We start from the raw sequence: 15,000 nt of genomic DNA on the forward strand, positions 1-15,000 counted from the left end.
CCTTCAGCGCAAGGAGAAGGAGATATGCTTACACTGTATGCCACTGATCTGCGAGTTCTCCTGGCTGGGACATTTGTATTTACAGTGAAAAGCTGTGAGAGATGAATAATGTGTGAGAAAGTGGAATTGCGGATTATTCGTTGCCGAGATGAAATGTCGGGAAACGGCGAAGAACGAGCGACGGATGGCGAGAATAACGACGGCGACGACGAGCACCATACGTACTTTCCTTATCCTCCTTAATTCAGCATAACAATTATACGTAAGAATTCACAACTTCATCCACATACAAGCAACATGATCAAGGTAGGTCTGCATACAGCTCACCATGGCACCAGCCGAAACTCCCCACCGCGCACAACGATGCTGACTGTCCTCGGCCTCTTTCCTGATGGGTATCCTGTAGCTCTGGTCCGTCAAGAAGAACGAAGAGGCTGCTGCAAAGAAGAGACCCAAGGTCACTGCCGCTCAGCTCCGAATCCAAAAAGGTTTGGGATCTTTACTCGAGTGACGGCCGTGAGGGAATGCCATCGCGAATTCTCTCGTTTGCGCCTGGTGGCTAATTATCAATACCAGACCTGACTGAACTCGACCTTCCCTCTACAATGAAAACTGTCTTCCCAGACCCCAACGACGTCCTCAATTTTAAACTCACTATTACTCCTGACGAAGGCATCTACAAGGGCGGTGTCTTCACTTTTTCCTTTGTGATCAACCCCAATTACCCTCATGAGCCGCCCAAGGTCAAGTGCTTGGAGAAGATTTACCACCCTAATCTGGATCTGGAGGGGAACGTCTGCTTGTGAGCGCTGCTTCGTATTCACTTGGGTAAAAATGGGAAATTGACAAAGGTGTAGGAACATTTTGAGGGAAGACTGGAAACCAGTCTTGACACTTTCTAGTGTGATGATCGGTATCCAGTACCTTTTTCTTGAACCGTAAGTTTCAATGCTGTTCAGCTAACAGCGTATACTGACATCACCTAGTAACCCTGATGACCCCCTGAACAAGGGTAAGCTTGTCAATCGACTACAGTATGTAAAAGAGTTTTACTGATTGATAACCTCTATTAGACGCCGCCGAAGATTTCAGACGGAACCGAGAGAGTTTTATTCACAATGTCAAGACTGCTATGCGAGGTGGCTCTATCAGAGGAGAATCGTTTGACCGTGTCCTTCCTTGAGGCGGTTGTCGGGCGAAGCGACGACAAGTTTTCAAGTGCGGAGGGCAGATAGCAGACGAACAGTGTAGTGTGTCACGTCGGTCGAAGCAAATAATAATATAAGAATGATAGATCGGTTTGTAGATTATTGAATGCAGTCATGAATGTACCATGTCGTCTATGCTAATTATGCTATGAGGCTACACTATGCGGGATATTTTGTGCTGGATGTTGGCTTCTTCAATTGTATCTTTTTTCACTTTGTTTTTCTCCCCTTGAACCATTTCCCGACCTTGGCCAAGCTGTACCAGAAACTCTTCACTGGGCCGGCAGTGAACAGCCCCTTGATACTTTGGCGCAAAGCGGGACCGTGGATGATTTTGCGCAATGCTTCCGAGAGATTGGCTCGGAATTTGGAGTCCTGAACTACAGGTGCCCAACTGGAGAGCTCCCTGGAGGCGGAGGCGGATGAGAGGGTAGGATAATGAATGGTAAGAGATTGACGAAGCGGAAGTGGCAAGGACAGAGCGAGGGAGACGAGGTATTCTGATCCATCAGGTCTCTACATGTCCAATCAGTTTTGGGCGCACATGAGGCAGCGTATTGGGTATACTCACAACCATCACCTCTTCTCCATTCCCCTTCCATTCCCACGTTTCTTCGCCGCCCTTTTCTCCGCCTTCCCATCTGATTCCTAATCCTTTCAACAGCCCACCATAAACCTCCCGGAACCCGTTTCTCGCCCCCTCACCTCTTACGATATTCCTCACCTTTTCCGGGTTTTCAGCTCCTGGCACGCTCATCCTCGGGTCACCCGAGTAACTTAGCCCAGCAATCTGTTCCCATAGCGCATCTTCTGTGAAAGAGGGCGGTAAGAGGAGGAGAGCGAGAGAGAGGGCAGAATGAGAGTTGGTACTGAGAGCTGAATAGAGGGATGGTGGTGGTGGGAGTAGGGTTAGCACGGGCTTGTGTAAGCGTCCAGAGAGGTAGAATGTGGTCCATTCTTTCAGGTCTTTCTCCAAAGTAGGAGTGGATATAACACCGTACTTGACATTCTTTTTCCCCCCGCTTCCATCAGTTCTTGACAATGATGTAAAAAAAACCAGACAAACGACCCACCACGCCGTTAATGTCCACCATGGTCACATACCACACCCCGGCTCCCCACTTCTCCTGCACCCAGCCTACCCCCTTCCCACCCATCCACCTAGCATACACAGGATAGTGTCTCGGGTTCTGCTCAAGATTGATCTTGTGGAAAGCCTCTGCGTCGGGTGTGGAGATCAACAAGTCTGTCAGCGGTCCCGCATCTCCCGGCGCTGGGGGCTTGTACGATGCCTGGGGGAGGACACCCGAGCCATAAGCCGCTGCCCAATCTATCGGCGCTTGGAATGTCGATATAACAGGCCGGAGTCTGTCGTAAGCAGTCGGTTTGGTGACTGTTTCGCGCGCTGGAGCGGAATATGAACGGACGAAGAGGGCGTATGTAAGAACTGCAGTACGAGACCCAGTTCCATACAATGTGTTTCCAGAAATTGATGTTATACGTCTCGCCATGTTGCCTTTGCTGTGGTCTGCCTGGAAAAAGAAGGCGAGAAGAATCTCGTCAAAAGATGTCCCGACGCCATCGTCCACCCTCTCGACACCACCGCCACAAACCTCGAAATCGCCGAAAATCGAGATGACAGTCGCGCTTGGAATTCGTTACATCTTGAATATTACATACATTTCTTCACTGTTTTACACGTATTTTTCAACCGCACCCAATGTCTTTTGGCGGCTTTGGTGAGTACTGCTGGATGGGACACCGGGGATAGGATCATACTGATACATTTTTGGGCCCGCAGGACAAGCTGCAGGGGGTGCTAAACCTCTTTTTGGAGGATTCGGCCAACAACCCACTACCTCGGCTCAGCCAGCTACGACCGGTGGTGGACTCTTTGGCTCCCAGTCCCAACCACAGCAACAACCCCAACAACAACAACAATCAACAGGCGGTTTATTCGGATCTCAGCCAAAACCTGCAGGGACGGGAATGTTTGGGTCAACTAGCCAGCCTCAACAGGGGCAGCAAGGAGGTGGATTGTTTGGGTCAACGACAGGGGCAGGCACAACGGGAACTGAAGGAGGGTTCTTTGGGTCAACGACGCAGCAACAGCAGCAGCAGCAGCAGCAGCAACCGTCTGGTGGATTGTTTGGCTCTACAGCCAGCGCACCTGCTCAAGGAGGTGGTGGGCTCTTTGGTCAGACTCAACAGCCTCAGCAACAGCCTCAAACGGGTGGTGGATTGTTTGGAAGTACGGCGGGTACAGCGGGTACGAGTACGGGAGGATTGTTTGGACAGCAGAACCAAAACCAGCAAAAGCCTGCGGGAGGGCTGTTTGGAAGTACCGCTGCACCTGCGACTGGCGCTGGACTGTTTGGGTCGACCCAGCAGCAGCCACAACAGCAGCAAGGAGGTGGTTTCTTTGGGTCTACTACCCAGCAGCCTTCTCAGACTGGTGGGCTGTTTGGATCAGCAGCTCAACCTCAGCAACAACAGGGGCAACAGCAAGGTGGAGGGTTGTTTGGAAACCTTGGACAGTCACAAGCCAAACCTACAGGTGGTTTGTTCGGCGGTAGCGCATTTGGTGCTCAGCCTCAACAACAGCAACAACAACCGCAGCAACAGCAAGGTGGTTTGTTCGGATCCACTTTTGGCCAGTCTACCAATCAAGTCAACCAGCTTCAACAATCCCAGGCTCCTCATCAGAGCATGCAGCAGAGCGTGTTTGGTGTGAAGAAGGAGATGGATATCGAGTCGAGGATCAAGGCGGTCCAGAATGCTTGGGATACTAGTAGCCCCGATTGTCGTTTCAAAGTGAGTTTTTGTTCTTTTGTTTGGGAGCTATTAGATCGAGACTGATATAAAGGTGTAGTACTTTTTCTATAATGTTGTGGAGGAAGGGACAGCAAACAGATATGGAAGGCCGGCGGGTGCGAACGATGATGCCAAGTGGGCAAAGGCTTTGCGGGATAACCCCGATCCCAACTCGTACGTCAAATTTTGGATTGTGAAGCATCACCATCATCATCATCATAGAGAAAAACTAAATGTTACGACAGGATGGTCCCCGTGCTGGCAGTCGGCTGGGCCGACGTGAAAAAACGCCAACAGCTCCAAGAAAACCTTGCAAGCGTTCACCAAGAACGTATCAAGGAAATCACCGCCGCTCTCGCACACACTCGACAAACGTCCCTCTCATCCTCTATCCGTCTGGCCAACCTTCAAGCAAGACAATCTCAACTTGTGCATCGGTTAATTCACCTCGCAGCTCAAACTCCGCAACATGTACCCATCATTCAATCGACAGTGTTTAAGCAGGAAGAAGCAGATATGGCCAAGCAGCTTGAAGGGGTCAAGGCGGAGCTTGAAGGACATGGTAGAAATAGTGTAAAGAGGGTGGAGGCTAGAGGAGAAGTGTCTAGAGGGAGACTGCTGGGTCAGGTGAATGAGCTTTGGGGCCAGTTGGAGGAGATTCGGAGGAAAAGAAAGGTCCGAGGTCCTGATGGACGAGAACAGTGGGTGGGAGATGAGAAGATGCTGTCTGAGATTGCAGAGGTGAGTTTGGTATTGACCAAGACGTAACAACGGCGGGGCTGATTCGTGTATAGGTTCTGGCGACGCAGCAGACGGCGTTACAAAAGCTGTCAGATCTTGCGCAAGACGCGAACCTCGATGCGGACGTGATGCTGAGCCATGGCGGCGACCGATGAGAGCAGAGTGGGGAGTGTGTTTCTTATAGCGGTGTATAAGGGCAATGCATAGCCATTCGCAGTTTGCAGTAATATGTAGCCGTGCCTTCGTTGGTAACAAGTCCCCTGAGACTGGGGGCGGAAAATAGAGTCTCAGCCATGTCCTGTTTAACTTTCGGATCCCCATTTCACTTTCCCCATCCACTTTCTCTTTCTCTTCTCCAGCGCCAATGGACATCGACTCGCCCCCCTCAAACTCCATCCCAGACATCCTCCAGCCAGATCCCCACTCCCACATCCTCCTCCCCTCCTTCTCCGCCTCCTTCCCCTTACCCTTCCGCGTCCTCTTCCTCGTCGGCCTCGCAACCCTGCTGTGGGCAGTCAACCTCCATGTCCTCTCCGCCATCGGCATAGACATGAGCTGGGTCCTCGACCTGAGGGATGATCCGGGAGGAGGAGATATATCCCTAGAGGAAAGTGATGATGGCGGCGAGCTTGCGGAACAGGGTATGCATCTGGAAATCTCCCCTCGACTGCAGCAGCTTGGAAACATCACCACCACCACCACCTCTCTCAATGAACCCGATACGCCTATCCGCCCTACAAATACACGGATCGTGAGACCATCGGCTAACAAGCTGCACGGACCGATGTACAAATTGTTTCTCATGTACTGCGCCTGGGTCGGGACGGCATGGGTGCTTTTTAGGTATTTGAGCGGCGATGAAGAAGAAGCCATGGAGAGGTGGAGAGTGATTCCTGGTTTGGCAATGGTGGGTGTTGTGGCTGGTGTGGCGGTACCGTGGAGAGGTGTAGTGGAGAGGGAACGGGCCGGGTTTAGAAGGTGTGTTGTGTTTGTTTGTTTACAAGAGGGAGTTGGTGCTAATGTCAACGGTGTAGAGCGATCAAGAGGATATTACTGCCTCATATCAATGATCCTGTCCATTTTTCAGATGTCATCCTCGCCGATATCCTCACGTCGTTTGCCAAAGTGCTTGGTGACTTGTGGATCTCCGCTATCCAAATCTGGAGCGGTGGGATCACCCAGGGTCGTGTCAGTCAAAGAGGATGGAGCAACTATATAACGTTGCTCATGGTAAGGTAAGTTTGCTTTTTTAGGGCAGTTTAAACACCATGGCATGAGCTCAAATAAAAGCAGTTTGCCATACATGCTGCGATTCCGTCAATGTCTTTTGGAATACTATCAATCCTCATGGCAATCCCCGCGTCCCCTTGCCAACGCTCTCAAGTACTTTTCCGCGTTTCCCGTCATTTTCCTCTCCGCTCTACAAAAATCCGTCGTGTCAGATATCGCCAGTCAAAAGGGCATCTCTGTTCAAGAACTCACCGAGCGACATGATCGATGGTTTGGAGAGCACCGATTGTTCAGACTGTGGCTTCTCGCCGTCTGTGTCAATTCAATGTACAGCTTCTGGTGGGATGTGGAGATGGACTGGGGATTAGCGCTGTGCGAGGCGGACACCTGGTTGGGAGCCAAAAAGGAAGGCGGTGGGAGGCATGAAGGGTGGATAGAGAGGATGAAAAAGATGTTGCGCAAACGGAGGGATACGGGCCATCATCAACGGTCTCCTTGTCCTACCCCATCACCATTTGTCACCTCACCCTCCATCTCACCTACACGCGGATCCTCCCGCCCAGCTAAGCCGTTCTTTGCATTCGGCCTGCGCCCAACTCTTCTCCTCCCCGACCCCGTTATCTACCATCTGTTCACCATCATCGATCTCATACTTCGATTCACATGGTCGCTCAAGCTCTCTAATCGTTTACATACTATCAGTGAGATTGAAAGTGGAGTGTTCTTGATGGAGACGCTCGAGTTGTTGAGGAGGTGGATGTGGGTGTTTATCAGAGCAGAGTGGGAGGCGGTTAAGATGAAAGAACATAGGTGGGGAAGGGGAAAGCTTGTCTGGGAGGAGGAGGAGCAATGAAAATGGTTTTGGTTTGTTTGTGGGAGGGTTTGATTGGCATAAGCACTGGATAAGGATGTAGTGTTGTTGTGTAGATACATATAGATTTTCTGATTTCCACAGCATCTTTTTTAACACTGATTATGATATTGCATGGGTTTTAATAGTACAACATGTGTAATTTGATTTGATATAATTTGTTCTTGATCATCTACCATTTCCTCCCAACGGCTTTCTACAAATCAATCATATATCAGTTGAGAGCTTTTCTAGAATGATGAGAATCACCCACCTGGACACATTCCTTGAAAGCCTTGAATTCTGCTTCACACATGCCCTTGGACACTTCGGTGTATGACTTGCTTATACATTTACCGTAAGCCACGGACTGTTTCCCATTGTTCGTAGATTGTATCAGCCTTGGCCTTTTTGTTTGGAGGGGCGGAGATAGAAAGAGGGAAAGAGGGAAAAAGGAAGGCGGCGTCGCTGGACTCGGAGGAAGAGGAGAGCGTACCTGTGTAGCACACGACTTGGAGGCATTGGCCAGTGTTTTCAATGGTTGCTTGTCCTTGAACCGGGAGGGCATATTGAGCTTCACGCCGAGCAGGGTGGATTGAAGGATGAGACGGAGGAAACGACAATGATTAATAAAACGTGAGGTCTTAATTTGCCGGGGGGAAATAGCTCCGTTTCATCTCTCGTCTTCTTTTAACTTTCGTCAAGGCGCCCACTTTTCATGTTCCACTTGACCCAGAGGATGATGATACATGGGAATACAGGTACAACAGCCGTTACCGACACACTCTAACAAAAAAATCTCTATCGCCTTTTATGACACCAATATGACACCAAGCACCTTCCGTTACGACGTTAGGTTCCCGTGGTAATGAATTTGATCCCGTTTTTGTGGAGAAACTCGTTATAAGACGGCCGGACCTGGCGTACTTTCACCCACCGACGTCACTGCACCGACTCTTCAACTACTTCTTTAAAGTGAAAGTACAATCTACCATTCCCACCAGTTATCAATATTTGTTTGCTTCACATGTCTATACAGAGAACTTCGCAAGCCTCCATGAGTAGTATGCGTCATATGTCGCCGTGGTCCGACGAAGAGATACCCCAGGAGCAAGAAGAAGAGGATGATAGCGATGTCGACGCTGATGATGAAGACAGTCTTCAGCAGACTGGCATAACCGGTGTGACTTTGCCACTTGTCGGGAATCTACAAACTGTGCTAGGGCGTGATCGGATTTTCCTCTCTTTGATACAGGAATTTTGCGAGTAAGCTCCTGGAGCATCATGTTGACACACGCCCACAGCGATTGATATGCAGTGATCATGTCAAGTCCCTGAGGATGTTAACGAAAGAAGACTGGGAAAATATCAGGGAGGACACAAACAAGCAGTTGAATCCGACGTCCCCTCATCGATTCAAGACGGGCGAAACTGCACGTAGGCGATGGTACTATTTGAAGGAGACCCATGATGTGATTAATCAAGTGAAGGCACATTCTGGGACAGTGTGGGACAGGAAGAACTGTGCCGTGAGCGCTCCAGACCATATGTGGGAAACCTGGATTGCCGTGAGTACATCAATCCATTTCAGTCATTTCTATAGGTGTCTTTATTCAACAAGAATGATTGCTCTGTACGAATAGGCCAATGCGAATGTTCATCGGATTAGGAACAGGTCATTCCCATTATATGCCCTTGTTGATCGGCTTGCTGCCGACCTACATCCCGACGGACGAGCTGTTCACAACCTCCACCAGCCGCCCCAGCCATCCACCCGATCCAACCAGCACTCTTCCTCCTCGCCTTTCCGGCCACATGACGGAGTCAGTGACCACTTTGAGGAGCTTGACGATGTAAGTTATACTGCCAAGTTTCAACCTTCTTTTCGCACGTTTTGCCAACTTTTGATCAACTCAGCTCAGCTCTTCTGCATCGACTGAGGAACAGGGGAGCCGCGAGGTGCACCCCTCCTTTGCCACACTTGCACGGGAAAGCCGCCGTGGAAGGCAAAGTGCCAAAGCCTTCAAAGAGGCTTGTGAAGCTGTCAAGGAGATGGCCAGATGCAGCTCTCACTCCTCTTCGTACTTCACTCAGCTCGCTTTAAAAAGAGTGGTTGAATATCTCAACACGCGCGACGATTTATCTTCAATGCAGAAAGCTGCGCTTTTACGAAACTGTGTTGAGAACGATGGGACAAGGGATAGTGTGGTGTTGGCAGCGGAAAACCCTGAAATCCCCTGGTTGAGGGGGGTGGTGGATGATATTCTGAACGAACTGTTTTAATGCATGTCCATGATTATTGTCTATTATACAATGTCAATTAACCCCACGCCTTTGTCATTGGTCCCTGGACAGCTTTCTTTTGTATGCGTCGGACATCTGCTCCGCCAGCCGATCTCAAAAGGTCGAGGGGGTAGTCCTGTTTGTTCATATCCCCAACGAAACCACTAGGAAGCGTCTCGTGATTTATACAACTGGCTGTACGCCTCCACCATTACCCGCACTCTGGGTAATTAATCATGTGGTGGGGGGTAAAGAGCCGTAGTGGAAGCCGGAATATCATACGCACGTAAATGCGAAAATACACTTTGCCCCGGCCGAGGGTCATGAGAAAGCAAACGCCTACCTAAAAAAGACATGGGTAATTCAGGCACGCGGCTTTCATTTCCGGATAATAGGCACGCGGCGGCTTGTTTACCCTATCATTGTCATTTATCATTTCACGCCAATCCCATTCCTCCAACAAGCCATCACCCTAATTCCCCTCTGGCGGGCCGACTCCAGCGCCCATTGAAAGAGATATATCAAAACAAGGAAAGGAGATACAAAAATAAAAAGCGAAGCAAGGAAGGAAGCATGCCACGCCAGTTCCCACATCCCCTCCTCCCTTTACTCCACTCCACGGCATACCCCCAGCTACCGTCTGTATCTGACTTGGAGAATATCCGGCAAGCGCTGGCCGAGTATGCGTATTCGGGATCGGGATTGAGTGGTAGTGGTGGTAATGGTGGCGGGCTTGGCGGGCCGGGAGGGGCGGGGGGAGCGGGGGTTGAGGGAGGTGCAGCAGGTACGCCAGGGGCGATGGGGGATGATGTGAAGAAGAAGGATAGGAAGCGGAAAGAGCGGGAGGATGAAGATCGGGAAAAGGAAAAGGAAAAGGATATGGATAGGGAGAAGGAGGGGGAGAGGGAAAGAGCGGCGATAGAAGCGAATGAGCGGGCGAGTATGAGGTTGGAAGTGGCCGAGAAAGCACGGCTGGCACATGCGCAAGGGGTGGCGGGGAAGAAGAAGGGATTGAGTGCGGTTGCGGGTAAAGGATCGTCGTCGACTGCGAGTCCGACGGGTGTCAAGGTGAAGAGAGAGCGGTCGTGTGAGTGAATTCGTGTTTCGAGGATCGGGAAAAAAGGATGTGGAAAAACTGACGAGTATGGTTAGTGAGCCCTGCACCGTCGAATGCGTCTACAACAACATCGTTCAAACCGAGTGCATCGCAACAGACGTATAGTGGACAAATCAAGAAGAAGAAGAAGATCAAGAGGGTGCTGGACAGCGATGACGAGACGCCCTGTATGTGTCTTATTTATTCTATCACAACTGACTTACCATCGGGGGGTTAGCAACGAGGGAGCGCTCGATGACACTCGCGTCCCCGCCGCCATACCCGTCCACCACATCCGGCTTGAAACTCAAAATCTCGCATACCCAGCCTAAACGCCCCTCGGTCGACACTACCCATTCGCCCGCATCGTCGTCCACCCCTCTCCCCGGCGCCCATATCGATTTCAGCCTCCCGGCACAGCCTTCCCGCCCTCTGGTCCCTACGAGACAAGGACCGAGACAACCGATGAAACCGGGCCCTAAAAAGCAGAGTGAAGTGGATGAAGATTATAGTAACAAGAAGGCGCCGAACCAAGTTGCGTTCCCGACGTTTTGGAGTGCGGTGGAGCCGTACTTGAGGGATATGAGGGAGGATGATTTGGCCATGCTGGGGTTCAAGGTGTGTCTCCCTTGCCATATTAACGTGTAAGTGCTAAGAGGGTGGGGGGAATAGACGGACCCTGCAGAGTCGTATGAGATTCCTCCCAGAGGACGGCACTATACCGAAGTATGGGATGAAGAAGATGGGAATCCACCTGGTACACGTACCCGCTTCCCCGTGCCCAACTTGCGCCAACAACAAATCCAACAATCCCAGACTGTGAACCATACGCGTAAGAACATGGCTCTCGCCGCCGCGGCCACACCGCACATTCCGCATTTCGTACCGGCGCAAGAAATGAGGGATGAGAATCTGGTGGATGAGCAAAGGGGGTTGGGTGGGTTGACGGAGAGGGTCGTCGCCGCTGTGGTGGGGACGTTTGTAGGGGAGGACAAGGAGAAGGAAAGGGAGAGGGAAAGGGAAAGAAGGGAGAGGGAGAGGATGGAGAGCGGAGAGGTGGGGGAGAGGGTGGATCCTGCAAAGGTGGATGTGGTTGATTTGGAGGAGAGGATGAAACACGAGTTGAGGGCGGTTATGCTTCTAGGCGAGCACGAAGAGGTATGTGATTATCCAGGGTGCATCGAAAAAGAAGGCTAAGTAAAAGACTGTGGGGTAAACAGTTTGACCCGAATAATCGAGATGACGACGAGATCACATCCGCTTTACGCCAATGCCAACGACTTTTAGTGCACCAGACGGCAGTGAACGAAGCGCGTAAGACGCGGCTTGCGGAAATAGCAAAACAACGCCTGGCATACACAGAGTACCGCGCCGCGCTGGACGGTGTGGAGAAGTCTATCGAAGAAGCATGGCTAAAACGTATCAAAAAGTATGGGCTATCGCCTAAGAAGAAGTTGATGGCAGAGGCGGGGGGGACGGGGACGGTGGTCGGGGAGCATGGGGAGGTGGTGCAGCTGAATGCGTCTGGCCGGCCGCCGGTGCCAGATGCGCTGAAACGGTTGGTGGATACGCGCAAGAGCTGGATGGGGAGTGTGGGCCGGGTGATCAAGGAACGGCCGAGGGGCGAGCTGGTCGGGATTCCGGGGGAGAGCGTGTACAAGGACATCGAGCGGGGAGAGAGTGGTGTATAGACGGTTGTATCATTGCGCATATGCATAGTGCATCTTCTTTCACTCGGGGAAAGATGGAATGAATAATATAATTAGCGTTGGTGCGACGCCGGAAAGGATTGATAAGTGCTGATCAAGGCTGAGTCAGCTGGCGGCACCCGGCTGCGGGGCCGAACTGCCAAGTGCGGGAGGCGTGGGTGCCGGACGGAGACGGCGGGATGTCCGTGTTGCAAGATAGCGAGGCCGGGAGCGGGCGTCGACCGAGCTCGCTGTTCGGCCGCCGCTCTCCGCAAGTCGGTCACCGGGCGATAACTACGCGCGAGATCTCAGGCTGACTGGGCGGCTCGGCGACTGACAAAGCGGATGACTCACCTCGTGCCCTCCCACGCATATAAGAACGGGCGCCCAGCCATCCCATGCACACCAGAGCAAAATGTCTGCCATCCAGCGCCCGTCCACACCATACCCATACACACACACCCTCGTACACGGCCACGGCGCCTCGTACTTCCAGCCACACCCCCTCCACCACCATGCCTCCACCCAGCCGCTGCACTTCCACATGGCCAGGATGCCACAGCGGGTCCCGCCGTCTCTGCTTCACCGCGTGTCTTCCGCCTCTGCGCCGCGTTCTCCCAGGCTCGTGCCCGTGTCCCCACCACACGCACAACCACAGCCCGTCGCGTCCTCGTCGCGGGAGTCGCCGCTCGATCGCCGAGCCTCCACCGGCTCGTCTGCCTACTCCCCAGCGCTCCCCACCACACCACCGCTTCTGCCCACCTTGATCGCACCCACTCCGCTCACACTCCCGCCGTCTGCGCTGTACCCTGCGTCGCTCGGCCAGGTGGAAGAGCTTTTACCAGTCGGGCTCGAGCAGCTGGACAAGTCGCATGCTAGTGTATGGCACGTTGAAGTGGAGGACGAAGAGGACAGGGGGAGGAAGCGATCGGTAGAGCAGGAGACGAGGTTCAGGCGCAGTCAGACACCGGCAGTCCTGCTAGAGGCGCTCAAGCGTCTTTCCAAATGTGTGGCTGTGGAGGAGAAAAGGGAACGAACACCAGAGACGGAAGGTGAAAGAGGAAAAGTACTTAGGAGTATGGTAGATGGAGGTGCATGGGTCGTTGTCGGTTGATCTCTGTAATGTCTATAATTTCGGTAATGTCTATAACTGGCTGTATTACTTTATATGTAGTAGTGATGGAATGTATTTTGGTTTTTTGGGAATATCCCTGTGAAGTATTACAAAGGTGCAGGACGACGGGTGCTGATATGGCGGATTGGCGGATATGGTATACAGTTACAGATGTGCAGAGTGGACGATGCAAGGATACATAAAGGAGAGACGCAGGATATAGAATATACGAATGAATGCATGAAGAATCAACAAATCGATGATATAACTCAAAACTACTCAATTTCCAGGGTGTTTGCGTCATTCCCCACCCAAACTTTTTCCATTTACCGCCGGCTCCCATTTGCTGCTCCCATTTTCCCATCTCATTTCAATCCACATTCCTTTTCCTTTATCGCATCCACAACAAACCTCGCAACATGTCCGACTCGCCGGCCGCCACCCCGCTCCCCAAGGACCCGGAAGGCATCACAGAGCAGATTCAGTCTGTTTCTACCCCTCCCCCTCCTCCGCAGGCGCAGAAACCCGCGAGGCAGAAGAAGATTGCAGTCTTGACCAGTGGTGGTGACTCGGCTGGTATGAACGCTGCTGGTGAATGACTCTTTGCTCTCCTCCTTCTTCTCATGACACTGACTCTCTTCCCACAGTCCGAGCAATAGTCCGCCAATCCATCGCCCGGGGATGTCAAGCCTACATCATCCGTGAAGGCTGGGAAGGTCTCGTCCGCGGCAACACTTCCGGCCCCACCCCTGCACCCACCGCCCCGCAATCCCCCACCCTTTCCGCCTCCTCCAAAACCGTCACCTTCTCCTCTTTGCCCCCCTCCCAGCAATTCGATAAACTCACATCTACTTTGAACAAGGAATCACTCGCCAACGAAGTCTCCTTCTCCGACCCGAACGAGGTCACCCCGCTCGAGGATACGCCCCTCAGTTTCGGGTACGGCCAGCTCCTGAGGGACGGAGCGGGTGAAGGCGATGTGGAAGAGTTGGCATCGCATGGAATGCAGGGCTTGGCGATTGCTGATCGCGAAGATGAAAAGGGCAGGAGTTTGAAGAACAAGTATATCGTCAGGGTTGGGTGGGATGATGTCAGGGGTTGGCAAGGTGAAGGCGGTACCTTGATCGGCAGTTCTCGATGCCCTGCTTGTAAGTCATACAAAAGTTATTTCTTATTCTTCGTTCTCACACCAAAAACGCAGTCCGCACAAGGGAAGGCCGACTCCAAGCGGCTTCCAACCTTATCCATTCCGGCATCGACTGTCTCGCCGTCTGCGGTGGTGACGGTTCCTTGACCGGTGCCGACAAGCTCCGCGGCGAATGGCCCAGCTTGGTGGAAGAGCTCTACACCGAAAACAAGATTACAGACGATCAGAGGGAAGCTTACCACCACCTCAACATTGTCGGCCTCGTCGGGTCCATTGACAATGACATGGCCTTGACCGACTTGACGATCGGTGCGCTTACCGCCTTGCACCGAATCTGTGAATCCATCGATTCCATCTCGTCCACCGCGTCCTCCCACTCGCGTGCGTTTGTGATTGAAGTCATGGGCAGACACTGCGGCTGGCTCGCGCTGCTCGCCGGTATCGCAACCGGTGCAGACTTCATCTTCATCCCCGAAGACCCGCCCAAGTGCGAGGACTGGGAGACGGAGATGTGTGACCTCTTGCAAGCTCATCGAAAAGTCGGTAAACGCAAGTCGATCGTCATCGTCGCCGAAGGCGCCCTCGACAGGAACTTGAAACCCATCAAGCCAGACTATGTGAAAAAAATCCTCGTCGAGCGTCTCGGTCTCGATACCCGTGTGACCACACTCGGACATACACAGCGTGGTGGTAAACCCTGTGCGTTCGACAGGATCTTGCCCACCCTCCAAGGCGTCGAGGCGGTTCAGACGCTGTTGAGCGCTACACCCGAGACACCCTCGTATATGATCGGTATCCAGGAAAACAAGATTACGAAAATCCCGCTTCT

The 15,000-nt window shown here is 52.2% G+C and overlaps 10 protein-coding genes across 10 annotated transcripts in view; 7 read left to right on the top strand and 3 right to left on the bottom strand.

Annotated features, from left to right (window-relative positions):
• CNJ01010 (hypothetical protein) overlaps positions 1 to 210 on the bottom strand; it is a 921-nt gene extending 711 nt beyond the window's left edge. The window contains exon 1 of the mRNA XM_024657935.1: positions 33 to 210. Within this exon, the coding sequence (XP_024513659.1) occupies positions 33 to 73 (41 nt within the window). The 5' untranslated portion in view covers positions 74 to 210. The remainder of the gene's footprint in view (positions 1 to 32) is intronic.
• Positions 211 to 219: 9 nt separating this feature from the next.
• Positions 220 to 1,347, top strand: CNJ01020 (E2 ubiquitin-conjugating enzyme, putative). Its single transcript, XM_567481.2, has 6 exons — positions 220 to 306; positions 407 to 488; positions 577 to 802; positions 858 to 938; positions 987 to 1,012; positions 1,074 to 1,347. Exons 1-6 carry the CDS (start codon positions 298 to 300, stop codon positions 1,181 to 1,183), a joined length of 534 nt encoding a protein of 177 aa, XP_567481.1. The 5' UTR covers positions 220 to 297; the 3' UTR covers positions 1,184 to 1,347.
• On the bottom strand, positions 1,315 to 2,732 carry CNJ01030 (mitochondrial matrix protein import-related protein, putative). Its single transcript, XM_567482.2, has 3 exons — positions 2,282 to 2,732; positions 1,780 to 2,217; positions 1,315 to 1,724 (listed from the first exon to the last, which is right to left on the bottom strand). Exons 1-3 carry the CDS (start codon positions 2,717 to 2,719, stop codon positions 1,419 to 1,421), a joined length of 1,182 nt encoding a protein of 393 aa, XP_567482.1. The 5' UTR covers positions 2,720 to 2,732; the 3' UTR covers positions 1,315 to 1,418.
• Positions 2,733 to 2,865: 133 nt separating this feature from the next.
• CNJ01040 (hypothetical protein) lies at positions 2,866 to 5,003 on the top strand. Its single transcript, XM_567483.2, has 5 exons — positions 2,866 to 2,947; positions 3,010 to 4,022; positions 4,081 to 4,196; positions 4,268 to 4,763; positions 4,817 to 5,003. Exons 1-5 carry the CDS (start codon positions 2,929 to 2,931, stop codon positions 4,916 to 4,918), a joined length of 1,746 nt encoding a protein of 581 aa, XP_567483.1. The 5' UTR covers positions 2,866 to 2,928; the 3' UTR covers positions 4,919 to 5,003.
• A 105-nt stretch (positions 5,004 to 5,108) lies between these two features.
• On the top strand, positions 5,109 to 7,008 carry CNJ01050 (protein-ER retention-related protein, putative). The gene is made up of 3 exons (XM_567484.2): positions 5,109 to 5,741; positions 5,798 to 5,998; positions 6,057 to 7,008. The coding sequence occupies exons 1-3, from the start codon at positions 5,128 to 5,130 to the stop codon at positions 6,844 to 6,846; spliced, it is 1,605 nt and encodes a 534-aa protein (XP_567484.1). The 5' UTR covers positions 5,109 to 5,127; the 3' UTR covers positions 6,847 to 7,008.
• Positions 6,964 to 7,528, bottom strand: CNJ01055 (hypothetical protein). Its single transcript, XM_024658760.1, has 3 exons — positions 7,340 to 7,528; positions 7,118 to 7,213; positions 6,964 to 7,060 (listed from the first exon to the last, which is right to left on the bottom strand). The coding sequence occupies exons 1-3, from the start codon at positions 7,409 to 7,411 to the stop codon at positions 7,037 to 7,039; spliced, it is 192 nt and encodes a 63-aa protein (XP_024514441.1). The 5' UTR covers positions 7,412 to 7,528; the 3' UTR covers positions 6,964 to 7,036.
• A 259-nt stretch (positions 7,529 to 7,787) lies between these two features.
• Positions 7,788 to 9,146, top strand: CNJ01060 (expressed protein). The gene is made up of 3 exons (XM_024657936.1): positions 7,788 to 8,411; positions 8,487 to 8,696; positions 8,761 to 9,146. The coding sequence occupies exons 1-3, from the start codon at positions 8,184 to 8,186 to the stop codon at positions 9,124 to 9,126; spliced, it is 804 nt and encodes a 267-aa protein (XP_024513660.1). The 5' UTR covers positions 7,788 to 8,183; the 3' UTR covers positions 9,127 to 9,146.
• Positions 9,147 to 9,905: 759 nt separating this feature from the next.
• CNJ01070 (ada3 protein (ngg1 protein), putative) lies at positions 9,906 to 11,960 on the top strand. The gene is made up of 5 exons (XM_024657937.1): positions 9,906 to 10,213; positions 10,279 to 10,410; positions 10,461 to 10,840; positions 10,895 to 11,380; positions 11,443 to 11,960. Exons 1-5 carry the CDS (start codon positions 9,925 to 9,927, stop codon positions 11,911 to 11,913), a joined length of 1,758 nt encoding a protein of 585 aa, XP_024513661.1. The 5' UTR covers positions 9,906 to 9,924; the 3' UTR covers positions 11,914 to 11,960.
• A 342-nt stretch (positions 11,961 to 12,302) lies between these two features.
• CNJ01075 (hypothetical protein) lies at positions 12,303 to 13,101 on the top strand. The gene has a single exon (XM_024658761.1). It carries the CDS (start codon positions 12,326 to 12,328, stop codon positions 13,022 to 13,024), a length of 699 nt encoding a protein of 232 aa, XP_024514442.1. The 5' UTR covers positions 12,303 to 12,325; the 3' UTR covers positions 13,025 to 13,101.
• A 287-nt stretch (positions 13,102 to 13,388) lies between these two features.
• Positions 13,389 to 15,000, top strand: part of CNJ01080 (6-phosphofructokinase, putative) — a 3,189-nt gene continuing 1,577 nt past the window's right edge. The window contains exons 1-3 of the mRNA XM_567487.1: positions 13,389 to 13,615; positions 13,672 to 14,172; positions 14,226 to 15,000. The exon at positions 14,226 to 15,000 is cut by the window's right edge and continues 180 nt beyond it. Of these exons, the coding sequence (XP_567487.1) occupies positions 13,444 to 13,615; positions 13,672 to 14,172; positions 14,226 to 15,000 (1,448 nt within the window). The 5' untranslated portion in view covers positions 13,389 to 13,443. The remainder of the gene's footprint in view (positions 13,616 to 13,671; positions 14,173 to 14,225) is intronic.

Source organism: Cryptococcus neoformans (genome assembly GCF_000091045.1).
Source record: "Cryptococcus neoformans var. neoformans JEC21 chromosome 10 sequence".
NCBI classification, from domain to species: Eukaryota; Fungi; Basidiomycota; class Tremellomycetes; order Tremellales; family Cryptococcaceae; genus Cryptococcus; species Cryptococcus deneoformans.

Coding starts and splice junctions, on each gene's coding strand:
- CNJ01020 (XM_567481.2), top strand. Junction 489..576: donor TCAGCTCCGAATCCAAAAAG/GTTTGGGATCTT, acceptor TATCAATACCAG/ACCTGACTGAACTCGACCTT. Junction 939..986: donor CAGTACCTTTTTCTTGAACC/GTAAGTTTCAAT, acceptor GACATCACCTAG/TAACCCTGATGACCCCCTGA.
- CNJ01030 (XM_567482.2), bottom strand. CDS start 2,719: ATGGCGAGACGTATAACATCAATTTCTGGAAACACATTGTATGGAACT. Junction 2,218..2,281: donor TGGTGGACATTAACGGCGTG/GTGGGTCGTTTG, acceptor GGGGGGAAAAAG/AATGTCAAGTACGGTGTTAT. Junction 1,725..1,779: donor ATGGAGAAGAGGTGATGGTT/GTGAGTATACCC, acceptor TTGGACATGTAG/AGACCTGATGGATCAGAATA.
- CNJ01040 (XM_567483.2), top strand. Junction 4,023..4,080: donor GCCCCGATTGTCGTTTCAAA/GTGAGTTTTTGT, acceptor ATAAAGGTGTAG/TACTTTTTCTATAATGTTGT. Junction 4,197..4,267: donor GATAACCCCGATCCCAACTC/GTACGTCAAATT, acceptor ATGTTACGACAG/GATGGTCCCCGTGCTGGCAG.
- CNJ01050 (XM_567484.2), top strand. CDS start 5,128: ATGGACATCGACTCGCCCCCCTCAAACTCCATCCCAGACATCCTCCAG. Junction 5,742..5,797: donor GAACGGGCCGGGTTTAGAAG/GTGTGTTGTGTT, acceptor TCAACGGTGTAG/AGCGATCAAGAGGATATTAC. Junction 5,999..6,056: donor ATAACGTTGCTCATGGTAAG/GTAAGTTTGCTT, acceptor AAATAAAAGCAG/TTTGCCATACATGCTGCGAT.
- CNJ01055 (XM_024658760.1), bottom strand. CDS start 7,411: ATGCCCTCCCGGTTCAAGGACAAGCAACCATTGAAAACACTGGCCAAT. Junction 7,214..7,339: donor CCAAGTCGTGTGCTACACAG/GTACGCTCTCCT, acceptor AATGGGAAACAG/TCCGTGGCTTACGGTAAATG. Junction 7,061..7,117: donor CTTTCAAGGAATGTGTCCAG/GTGGGTGATTCT, acceptor ATTGATTTGTAG/AAAGCCGTTGGGAGGAAATG.
- CNJ01060 (XM_024657936.1), top strand. CDS start 8,184: ATGTTAACGAAAGAAGACTGGGAAAATATCAGGGAGGACACAAACAAG. Junction 8,412..8,486: donor TGTGGGAAACCTGGATTGCC/GTGAGTACATCA, acceptor CTGTACGAATAG/GCCAATGCGAATGTTCATCG. Junction 8,697..8,760: donor ACTTTGAGGAGCTTGACGAT/GTAAGTTATACT, acceptor TGATCAACTCAG/CTCAGCTCTTCTGCATCGAC.
- CNJ01070 (XM_024657937.1), top strand. CDS start 9,925: ATGGGGGATGATGTGAAGAAGAAGGATAGGAAGCGGAAAGAGCGGGAG. Junction 10,214..10,278: donor GGTGAAGAGAGAGCGGTCGT/GTGAGTGAATTC, acceptor GAGTATGGTTAG/TGAGCCCTGCACCGTCGAAT. Junction 10,841..10,894: donor TGGCCATGCTGGGGTTCAAG/GTGTGTCTCCCT, acceptor TGGGGGGAATAG/ACGGACCCTGCAGAGTCGTA.
- CNJ01075 (XM_024658761.1), top strand. CDS start 12,326: ATGTCTGCCATCCAGCGCCCGTCCACACCATACCCATACACACACACC.